Below are 11,432 nucleotides of genomic sequence, written 5' to 3' on the forward strand. Positions count from 1 at the left end.
ATGTATCATTTTCTGTAGAAGACTTCTGTTCTGAAAATCTGTTCAAAATCACAGTCGATCAATACTCGTGTCGTGAAGTACAAAAGGTAAAGTACATTTTTTGAGCTGTTCAAGGGGGACCCCAAAACAGAAGATTTCAAAAACATACTGTAAAGGCAAAAAGGCCCTTTGCATCTCACAACCCAACCGTGTCCTTCACACTCCATATAAAACTATGTTAACATGTAAACAATTACATCCTACCCTCCAGACAGTCGGCATTTTTTCCTTTAAATTTAGAAAAGCACAAGAAGAAAATGTTCTTGTTTTCTCCTCCTAGTACTGACTCTGTGGCGGCATGGATATTTATAATGGGAGACCAAAGTCTGGATGCCCACCATACTTTCCTTTATAACTGTTGATTTTTGCATCCATTCCATTCCCCTCATGTGTAAAATGACCATCTGGCCAGCACCCCATAGCACCCCGGGGCACCTTGCAGTGATCCAGAGTCCAGGCCTACTCAGGCACTTAACTCCAGATTACAAGGGAGAAGCATCTTGATGCATCAGAAGAGAAAGGTTTTTAAAAAATCCTTTAAATGCACTAAATTGTTTAGGTATTTAGGTAGAAGAAAGTATATTTGCACTTGTGTCTGCTTATTTTTACCTTTGGGTTACTTATGGCTGTTGGTCAACATCAAAGATGAGAAAAACGTTTTTGAGGCGCAGCATAACCTCAAGTGTTCAAAACAACATTAATGTTCCCTGAGGATGTCCGAGAGAGGGAAGGAGTGGACATAATCCTGTGGTCAATGGTCATCAGGCACGGCCCAAAGCTCAGCCAATCACACAGCAGCAGCCCTCGCAGCCAGTCCATATAAACTGTGAGAGGTTCCCTTCATATCTTAAATCAAGTAAAAGAAAATGAGGTGATGCTGTTTTTCTTTGCAGTGATACTTTTCAGCTGTTTATCCAGCAGTGCTTACAATGACTGAACAGTATAGTGAAATGAAATGCCTACATTATCAAAATTACAAGGAGCTGATATGGAGGAGTGGACGTGGCAATTTTCCTGCAACCACATAAAAGAAAAAAAAGCTAGGAAGAAAGCTTTCTTGAGGTTTTCTGACCTATGATTCAGTCTATTTATAGGAATCAGAGGTAAAATGTATGCACTCAAAGTGATAAATACCAAGTCAATTGTAGCTTTCTTTTAGCCTTTAATCCTAGTTACACTCCCCAAAGGCTTCATAACACCCACACTGTGAAACATTCAATGAACACAACTCTCCATTGCCTTATAGACACTCAGTGAGAATGATGGGAAACTCCCACAAACGCCTCATTAGGAAGAAAAAATCTTGGCAAGGGCATCACAAAGAGATAATCCCATCCAACATGCTCATAATTCACTATTTATCTACATTGCAATTAGTCACTCCCCCCAGGCCAAAAACTCACAAGCAATCCAGCCAAGTCACTGTTCCAGCCCCCTTAGGCGTCTCCTTAACTTGTGTCCCAAAATGCATCAGGATAAAGAAGCACTTGCAGTTATGGTTAGCCTTAATGACTAAATTCTGACAGAAAAAGACAAATATATCTTGAGTCCGGTGTCATCCGATTTAATGATATGTGTTTAAGTTTATTCGCAAGATTTCCATACTGTACATGCGGACACGCTGGAGTTTGTGTGTTATTATTTTCAACACATGTCTGTGATGTTCCCTAATGATATAGGGATGATGTTGGTTAAAATTGCCTCTGATTTCATATTCCATGCAAAGCACAGACATGTCATTTAGTTGCTTGTAAAATTAGTTTATAACAGAAATGACCCAAAACTCTGCACTTCCTCGACCTTTTTGCTTTTCAGTTTTAAACCTATAATTGTGGGTTTTTTTGTTTGTTTTGTTTTGTTTTTATTTTTTGGTCATAAATGTAAATTAATGTACAGATGGAATAAGAAAAGTCTCTCACGTGCAGCATGTTGACTTTCTATTTCCAGCTGTATGCAGACAAATATACACAGTCAGTGGAAACCATGATGGTGGGGATGCATATATACAGCAGTGGAGGATGGTCAAATTCCCTCTGGTCATCAGGGTGACCACGGGTGGTTTCCATGTGAAACACCACTGTCTGATCAGTGAATATATATCCCTGAGTGTCCTCCACAATTCACTTTATAGCTATTGCTGTCTACAGTGTCTCTAGGAAATAGCTCAGACACGCCGCCCTGAAAAAGTGCACTGCATGCTCTTTTGCATTTTGAAACCAGTTATTTACACAATGTATTTTCTTTTTCTAATTAGGGAACGTGTCTGGTCCAAGGTCCATGAATTGAATCCTTGTCAAGAGTTTTCCTAGATGACACAGTCTAATCTAGATAAATTATCAGGTAGGAAGCAGACACTTATCCGACTAGAAATGAACGTGATTGTCAAGTGTGAAGAGACACACATATGTGCATGAACAGGCCACAGGCTGGTTTATCAGTGTCTTTACGACTCAGCGCAGGTGGTGTGCATCACCTCGCCATACAGGGTACAGGCAAACTGTGGCTCTGCAAGGTCTCTTTGACAAACCTTACACTTCTGCTCCTTGTCCAGTCCGACCTTTGTTTTTGAGGCCTGCATCTGTGAAGGAGAGAGTAAAAGGGCAACAGGGTTCGGAAAAAAAAACAAACGAAACAGGAATACACACGATGTTCACTGGAGTACAAAATGTGAAATATGTTATTAAACTCACCCAAGTGACCTTGTGCCTCATGAGCTCCGCCTGAGCCAGCGCCTTTTGCAGCATCGCCATCCGTCTCTGGTGGAAGGTCTCCCTGACGGATCCAACTAAGAACTGAGATACTAGTTGAACAGACCAGGAGTCAGGCAGGAGCTGGATGACCTTCTCAGCTGCAAAGACCTGAGGGTTGTTGTTGAGCAGATCCACCGCAGTGTTGGTAAAATCCTCAGAGCCCAGGTAGATTTGGAGCAGGGTGAGCAGTAAGGCCTGCCTGAACTGAGTGTCCTGGCCCTGGGCAGCCCTGCAGCAGTAGGCCTCTGCAGCCTGGAGGTCTTGCTCCTGGTGAACAAGCACCTGCAGAGCCTGGGAGTGTTCCCCCGTCTTCCCGAGGAGAATGGCTTTCTCTGTGTGCAGGGTTGTTGACTTGACTCTCTCTGCAATGAGAAAAAAACAAGATACTAAGTGTAATTTGTTGATGATTCTATTTATGTTCTTATAAGGCATCCACACACCGTATACAGTGGAGACGTCATAGAATTTGGATTCCCATAGCAGCTGTTGAAGCTTCCCTCTGGTCGGCCTCAAATCTGTTTCCTCTTCTTCTTGCAGAGTCTGAGTAACATATGCCAAAGCCAGACGGTTGTGATGTCTCTCCTCCTGAGGGCAGATTTTTACCAATCATGTCTCAGTGTATTTAATAAAGGAGTCAGGCTATTAGATTAGGTTGCTGCTGCTGTGCCTACCTCACTGCTCAAATCTTGGATTAAGAACTCAAGATACAAAACCAGCGCCAGTGGGTACTTCTCCAAGCAAACAAGGACATCTTGTGTCTCCAGTCGATCATCTGGTGGACGCTTGGTGAAAATCTGCACACCTATCTTTTTCAAATAAAGGAAAACTTGTTGTTGGTGATTTAATAACCAATAATTGCCCCATAATCAAAGCAATTGAGTTAATGTGGTGGAGTGGGTCGCACTTTGCAGTGTGTTTATATCTGAAACACATAATTGTATTGTGCAACTCTGCCCTCTGCAGTCAGGTTGAGAGCATGAAAAATGAAAAAAGCACCTCTTGGTTTCTTTGCAGAGTCCAGTCTGCAAATGTCCACACAGCATCTCTGTCTTCCAGCTGACTCAGAGTCCACACTATATGGCCATATACATCTGGGCAAGAAGGGTCTTTGTTGGGGCCCTCTGCAATCTTCACCCAAGTCTGGAAGGACGTAACAGGTTATAGCATGAAACATTTCCACATGTAGGTAATGTGAAAGTATGGAGTTTTTGGGGAATGATACCTTTATTGCATCAGTTTGCTTCCCATGACTTTGATACAGGGAACCTAAAGCAAAAAATCTGAAAGATCAAGAAGCAGCAAATGGTCCGTTAGAAATTGTCTCGTAAATTATCTTGATCTATAAGTGGGGTCACAAATCATGTATGTGACAAACAATCTTTATTTTCACCTGCTGTGTTTCTCCAGAACAGGAACACAATGATCCAGGCTGCATTCGTTGGTAAATGTCACAAGCTGCTGCAGATTTTCACTGTCTCCCAGTTCTGTGTACAGCCACAGGAGGGCGCAGTCCACCTCCGTAGCACACTTCAGGTCCTGCTCCGTCCCTCTGACTGCTCTGAGGAAATCTCCCAGGAAGGCCAGGTAATGATGAAATGTGTCTCTTTCCTCTTGCCAGAGCACCTGGAGATCCCTGCCCTTGTTCACTCGGTCAAGCCGGGACTGAAAGTCCTCGCTGAGACACGACTGCATGTCTGGGTAGAGGCGGATGATTTCTCTGGGGTCCAACTCACCTTTACTGTTCAAGGGAGAAATGAGTATTGATTTATGTCAGACAAAATTCACATATGGCACAATTTGCTGTAATTTATATTTCATTTTTTTGAATTTTGAGTGTTAGGGGGTTTTACTCTCACATGAATAGATCTCTGGCCTCGGAAAAACCCTCCTGGTAAAAATGAACAAATCCAGCCAAGCAAGCGATGGCCTTCTGCAGCTCCTGACAGTAAAAAAATAAATAAATACTCAGGCATACATGACATAGAACAATATTTAATGCACCAATATGTGAGCTGAGGCAGAGGAATGTATACTACCCTTAAATCTCAAGGGCAATATTTTACACTTCAAAAAGCACAAAACACAAAAAAAATGACTAATGGCTCATCAGCATATTAATTCTAACATGTTCACCTCTAAACTGTAACCTGAGATATGGCACAGATTAGACTAAATGTCAGGCACCATCTGCTGTCCTCAATTGCATTCATCCAACTGGAATACACCTAGAGTAGCAGTTCACATTAATGTAGCCTGGACATCCTGCTGCAATCTGTTCTACAGTGATGGAATATTAAAGTCAAACGCTTCAATACAATGTCAGCTGGGGCTCTAATGCATACATGTTATCTTCACATTAGTGCTGAGTATTATCTACCTATCTATATTATGAAATTATGAAGCAAACCGCTACACAGCAGGAAATGGTCATCAGCTACAGTGTTTACTGCTGATTCGCAAATGTTAGCATGCTAGCATTTGCTAATTAGCAGTAAACATGATGAACTGAGATAGTGACCCTGGTTAACATTATGCCCTTTTAACATCAGTATGTTAGCATTGTTATAGTGACTGTGTTGACATGCTAAAGTGACCATGCTACACTCTTCGCTAGTCATGTTTCCTCTGTTTTCTTTTTTTTCTTTTTCTTTTCAAAAGATTTAGGAAAAAAACATTTTATAAGGTAAAACATCTGTCTGAAAAGTCTGGTATAGACCAGATATACAGTATATTTACTGTGGCAGGTTGTGTTTTTACATGATTAAATTAAAGAAAGGAGAAATAAAAGCAACTGGCGATGTAGTTATTCCCTAAAAGTTCTTTTTGTAACCTTTGAGAAGAAGAACATCTTTGTTAAGAGACGGATTTCAAAGCAGGGACATGTTTGCGCCATGCTGTATGTTTACAATTTTCATTTCACCTTGTATGAGTCAAGTGGACAACGGCTTTGAACTCCATCCAGCAGCAGTAATGCCTCCTCGACCCTCTCTTGTCCTACAAGTGCCTGGATCTGCTCTTTGAATGGCACCAGACTCAGGCTGAAAATGTCTCTCTCTGTGAACACTAACACGCCATCTGAGGGGAGATTTGTTTTTTGGTTTCACTGTGTAAGGAACAGTAGGTGCAAGAATGATTGAATGAATAACTGCAAACAGACTTTTTAAAACAAAAGCGCAGTTTGGCAGGCTCTGTATCTACAATCTGCAAGGATTAGGTGGTGAGGCTGGTTTACCTGATGTGGAGAGCAGACCCTTTGCTCCATGGAGACTCACAGTCTGTTTGCGCTGCTGATCTATCATGCTGTAAACAGACAACACTTGAGGCTGCAGGGTGAGGACGTAAGGGAAACATACTCCGGCTGCCAGCACCTCCAGAGGCCACTGCAGGGGAGGGCGCTGGCAAATCCCTGTCTTCATCACAAACATGCCTGAGGGATGAGGATGGAGAAGTGATATCTTGGCAAAACAAATATCCTCTGGCTAGATGAATATATGGAGGAGTGATATGAGATTATTAACTGTATAGCTGCTTTGGAAAGGAAGCATATATGACACATGGAGATGTCTGTGCTCAACAGCATGTAGAACAACATGTACCATAAACATTTTGGCAGCTCTTACCCAAAGATTCAGGCCCATTCAGGAGGAATTCCCCTGGTCCCGCTGAGGTAACAATAACACGCTGCCTGTTGCGACTGTTGGGGAAAAGCTCCTCTGTGTTCCCAGTCTTGACATCACAGAGGAGATACCTGTCGCAGGTAGCTACACACAGACGGGTGCCATCTACTGCCAAGGCCACAGGATCCTGAAGCAGAGGGACTTCCTTCACAACCTCCCACCTGTCCACTCCCACCACGTGGACCCGGATCACCTTCCTGCGGCTGGAGGAAGTCACCATCTCAACATATTCTGCCTGAGCTGTGAGCGATGAGTCGCACACTTCAAACAAAGACACATGCTGGATTTTCTTCAAAGCAGGAAGAGGTTCTAAGGAGAACATGTTGAGGGCAGTAACGCTCCGGTCCCAGAGGACCAGCAGATGGTTGAAAAGTGGGACTACCCTCAGTTGGGCAACTGGGTTGCTTGAGCCTAGTTTCCTTGCCCTACCTTCTCTGGTTTTGCTTTGTCCTGGACTCAGATCTCCATTTGTGCTGCTTGGTAGGATGAGGTGCTGGACTGTTGCATATTTGGTCCCCATATACACATTTCGATCGTAGCACTCAAGGCATTCAATGCTGAATTTGTCCTTTTCTTTTGGGGCTTCTTGCCTTTCATAGACATGGGTTTGTGTGAATGCTTTAAAAGCCATTGCAGAAATGTATTAATGTTTTACTCTGGTTGTGCAACTCGCATCAAGTGTTACTCAAGTAATAGCTCACCAGCAAGCAGAGAAGTTCCTCAGAAGTAACACTTTTCACTGTGAAAAGTCTTTACAGAAGGTATCTGCCTAAATCAAAGCCACAGCTCTACTTCAGTGAAATATGTAAAATAAGATGTCCCTACCTCTCTGCTGCTCCCCCTTACTCTTTGATTCCTCCACAGCTTTATGAAGTGTAAAGTAGTTCCACCTCCCCATGTGACTACATCCTGACAGGAAATCTATGTCAGCACTTTACGCCACTCATCCTGCCATGTGAGGACACTTACACAACTCATCCAGCTGCCTCACCAAGAAAACCAACTTTTACAAGTATCAAAACATTAGGTATGGCAGAGAAGACGGATATTTTGAGGTGCCCACAGTTACGGTCACTTGTATTCTTGGCTTGTGCAAGAATACAAGTGGTGGCTTTGGTCAGTGGATAATGGACAAGTAGAAGAGCAAGTGATCTGCTGATCAAACCTTATATGGTCGCTCTCAGTTTTTTTACAATGGGCAATGAGCTGGGTGCTATGAGGTCAAGAGGCAACAGAAACACAGCAGACGTTTGTTTTATAGCGATGGTTGTTAAAAGGGTGACTGACGGGACAATATGGTCATAAAAACGATCTGGATTTTAAACCTACCATCACAGCTATATTTGTTGTTCTGAACTTTGTGTCTTCTGTCCTTCTGTAAAAGGAATTTCATATAAAGAGACATATGCACTCTCGTCCTCTGGATGGCATAATTTGAGTAAATAAAACATTAGGAACAGCAGGCACTAAAATGATATCCATCTCTGTGTGATGTATACAGAGTGGTGTTTATTGGAAGTATGAGGGAAGCATAAATCACGCATATTTTTCCTCAGTGTGAGTAATGTTTCCATCAAACAAATATGCACTTACTATAGAGAAATAGAAATAACATGTAAAATGAAAGTCAGACCAGGGCTACAACTAACCTTTATTTTCATTAACAATCTGCTTATTATTTTCTAAATTAATCTTAGTTTCCATAAAATGTCAGAAAATATATTATTTTTTTTCCTAAAGTTACATCCACAGATTGCTTGTTGTATTTGATCAACAGTCAAAAACCAAAAAGATTTTTTTTTTTTGTTAAATCGTATTTCCCGATAAGCTGAAACCAAGTTTTTAGAGTTTTTGCATCAAAAACAACTAATGAATTATAAAAGTAAAATTAATTTTCTGTCAATTCACTAATCCACTACTTGACAAGTCACCCTCAGCTGTAATATGTCAAAAGTAAGAAGTAGTAAGAAGTATGCGAGGAAAATAGAAACAAAGCAACGTTCATCAACAACGGCACATATGGCGCCCTAATTTTAAATATACATGTGTGGCAGAGTTAGAGGACTAATGGTCATTTATAACAGCAAAACAAGCGTTTGACATTCAGCGTTTGTTTATGCATCAGACATGCTAAGAAGAAATATTCACGGGTCTACAGTATCTGTATCAGAATATGAAACCTCTGTTGTTATTTGGATTAAGCTATGACCTCTTATTGGAAAGATCACTTCTCCCTGCCGCAGTCGGTGCACAAGATGTTGTCACGCTGGGTGAGGAAGCCACGTCCCACCAGTGACACGGCGCACTGCACGCAGGTGAAACACTCGCTGTGCCACTGGCGCTCCTCGAACGAGATGTACTTGGCCCCTGCCAGACCTGCACACATCAAACATAGGTATTAACATAATGTGCAGGTTAATGCAAGATCTTCACCTTGTTTGTCTGACAGTTCTTACACAAATGCAAATGAAGGCATTAAATATGAGCGGGACAGATGCACGAGCGGTGTCTGAGTGAATGAAAACATGAGCACACAAGCAGTGACTCACTGGTGATGGGCTTGGTGCAGCCCACACACTTCTTTGCATACAGGTTGCTGAAGCATTCGAGGCAATAGGGGTAGTTCTCCCTGGAGGTGAAGCGCTGACCCGACAGCTGCTTTCTACAGCCGATGCATAGGAAGCAATCGCGGTGCCAGGGCTTGTCTTGATAGGTCACTCCACCTGTTGTGATGGCCTAAAGGTAACACACAGACACACACCGAGAGACACATAATGACATTCTTCTCAATATGCATCCCTTTACTACACATTCACAGCCTGAGTCATGTTAAAACACCAGGGTCAGGGGGATTGATTGCAGCAGTCAACACACCCAGAGAGAACAGTCAGCTGTAACACTACCTTCTTACAAGCACAGCACTGGTAGGCAAACTGCTTCTCGAAGCAGGGCACACAGAAGTAGCCGGTGTCTTTGGGGATGAAGGACTTGGTTCCTATTGGCTGCTGGCAGCGGTGGCACAGGAAGCAGGTCTCATGCCAGCTGTTCCCCTTGTATTCCATTTTGCGGGAACCTGGCACAGGGGACGAGAGCAGCTTAGTCAGCATATGGTACCTCCATGACAGAAACACACTGTGGCCCAAAATAGTCCTGCTTTATCTGTAGGGAGGGGACGATGCTGTCTTAATAATCTTGGAAAGCCTTTTGGGAGTGAAGGAAACTGCATTCTAGTGTATTATATGAGCTTTATAGTTTTCATTTTTACATCCATGCACATATCACAATAGATAAGCGTTAATTATTACAACAATCTCACCAGAAAATCCATTGACTGGCTGTGAACTTTCAATTGTGTCACATGATCCCTGTTTGCAGAAGCCTAGTTATCACGATATTGCAGATGTTCAAATTTCTATTCCTCTGAGAATTTATTTTCATCCATCTTTACTTAAAAGTTGAGACTGAAAGTTTGCTCTTGGTTTTAGAAAGTGGATTTGTCAAAACAATCGAACCACACGGTTTGTTTAGAAGCTGTTCTGGAGCTTTCAATCATATCACCAACAGCAGATGGAGTTTGCCCATTTGTGGACGTTCAAAATCATCTTCTATCTTCAATCTCTATTTCATTCAATCTCCAGGCCAGCATGGACGAGAAGGTCTTTAAAATGTTCAGAAAAATGCAAATGTGATACTCCATGTCAACTGGACAAACTCCATCTGCTGAGAAAGACTGTGTGATATGATTGAAAGCTCCAGAGCAACTACTAAATGGACCATGACGACAGATTATTTCGTTTTAAAACAAACTTGATTTTCTTTCATTTCTGGTATCATCACCATTATCATCACTGGCTGGACAATAAACCACATTATTGTACTACTGATAATATGGATTGAACGGTTCATACTTTAATTAAAGGAATAATTTGACATTTTTCTGAAGTTTGTTTCTTTCCGTCCTTCTTCTTTCTCTCTCTCTCTCTCCTACAGAACTGATCCTCCTCAGTTTGCTCAGATAGGCTCCATGGAGCTGGTGACGCCCAGGTTTCCATTTCCGAAAGTTTGGTAAATCAGTCTTGATTTGGAGACAGCGGCAGAGTGAATGACTGAAAGCTCCGGGACAGCTACTAAATGGACCTTGTGGTGAGATAGTTTTGCATTCAACATTTCAAAGGTCAAGAATGAACTTGCAATCTCAATTTAATGAGATCAAAATAAAAGTGACAGCTTGTGTACCTGGCATGACGGTTTTCTTGCAGGTGGTACACTTGGAGGAGTAATCATGGGCGTAGCATTCAGTGCACAATAACAAATCATCCTTGGCGGCAAAGGCCTTCTCCACCAGAGAGAGGCTGCACTTGGCACACTTGAAGCACTGCTCGTGCCAATGGCGATCCTTATAGGACAAATCCTGTATAATATTTAACACATTATTTATTGCACTTGTTGTTATTCTGCAAGGTGAAGAAATAAATGGTTAGAAATAATTATGTTGGAATAACAACAGTAGCAATGATACGTTGGTGTTTTATATGGTCAACATTAGTCAAAATGTGATCATAATATCAAATAAATATATCAAATGTTTCTCACCTTCAGATCAGAAACATTACATACATTCTTATCTTAGACATTGGTGATATCAGAGCCATTTCCCTTAGGGCAACACTGATGCTTCCTTACCTTGCAATTACAACCAATTGGTGAAGAGCATCCCTCACAGCAGTTAGCAAACAGGTTCTCATAGCACTTAGTGCAGTACTGCGTGTCCTCTTTCATTATGTACTTCTTCCCCAGCAGGGAGTCTTTGCAGTAATGGCAGTCGAAACGCTCACTGGTGGACATTGTTATTTGCTTTTCTTAGCTGCAGGTCAAAGAGAGCAGGAGGAGCAAAACTGGACAATAAAGAAGAAAATGGAGAGATGGAAAATGCGCTTTAATAGTCCAGCCAATTTCTTACCCTTCT

At 42.1% G+C, this 11,432-nt stretch overlaps 2 protein-coding genes across 2 annotated transcripts in view; both read right to left on the reverse strand.

Moving 5' to 3' along the window:
* Positions 1-1,582: 1,582 nt before the first annotated feature.
* On the reverse strand, positions 1,583-7,401 carry LOC111651005 (transforming growth factor-beta receptor-associated protein 1). Its single transcript, XM_023400965.2, has 11 exons — positions 6,410-7,401; positions 6,022-6,216; positions 5,710-5,864; positions 4,646-4,728; positions 4,180-4,527; positions 4,012-4,069; positions 3,786-3,929; positions 3,461-3,595; positions 3,230-3,374; positions 2,730-3,151; positions 1,583-2,617 (listed from the first exon to the last, which is right to left on the reverse strand). The coding sequence occupies exons 1-11, from the start codon at positions 7,095-7,097 to the stop codon at positions 2,483-2,485; spliced, it is 2,508 nt and encodes an 835-aa protein (XP_023256733.1). The 5' UTR covers positions 7,098-7,401; the 3' UTR covers positions 1,583-2,482.
* A 554-nt stretch (positions 7,402-7,955) lies between these two features.
* The window catches only part of fhl5 (four and a half LIM domains 5), a 6,769-nt gene continuing 3,292 nt past the window's right edge, over positions 7,956-11,432 (reverse strand). Inside the window, exons 2-6 of the mRNA XM_023400966.2 lie at positions 11,150-11,361; positions 10,703-10,877; positions 9,370-9,539; positions 9,016-9,202; positions 7,956-8,842 (exon numbers count right to left, since the gene is read on the reverse strand). Of these exons, the coding sequence (XP_023256734.1) occupies positions 8,691-8,842; positions 9,016-9,202; positions 9,370-9,539; positions 10,703-10,877; positions 11,150-11,311 (846 nt within the window). The 5' untranslated portion in view covers positions 11,312-11,361 and the 3' untranslated portion in view covers positions 7,956-8,690. The remainder of the gene's footprint in view (positions 8,843-9,015; positions 9,203-9,369; positions 9,540-10,702; positions 10,878-11,149; positions 11,362-11,432) is intronic.

Source organism: Seriola lalandi, unplaced genomic scaffold (assembly GCF_002814215.2).
Source record: "Seriola lalandi dorsalis isolate HSWRI2012SDOR001 ecotype SW California unplaced genomic scaffold, Sedor1 jcf7180002053102, whole genome shotgun sequence".
In the NCBI taxonomy this organism is placed as follows: Eukaryota; Metazoa; Chordata; class Actinopteri; order Carangiformes; family Carangidae; genus Seriola; species Seriola lalandi.

What these genes read in the sequence shown, in the direction of transcription:
- LOC111651005 (XM_023400965.2), bottom strand. Translation starts at nt 7,097, where the DNA reads ATGGCTTTTAAAGCATTCACACAAACCCATGTCTATGAAAGGCAAGAA. An exon ending in GTCCACTTGACTCATACAAG is followed by an intron (nt 4,729 to 5,709) that starts GTGAAATGAAAA and finishes TTTTACTGTCAG; the next exon opens with GAGCTGCAGAAGGCCATCGC. An exon ending in TGAGGCACAAGGTCACTTGG is followed by an intron (nt 2,618 to 2,729) that starts GTGAGTTTAATA and finishes TCTCCTTCACAG; the next exon opens with ATGCAGGCCTCAAAAACAAA.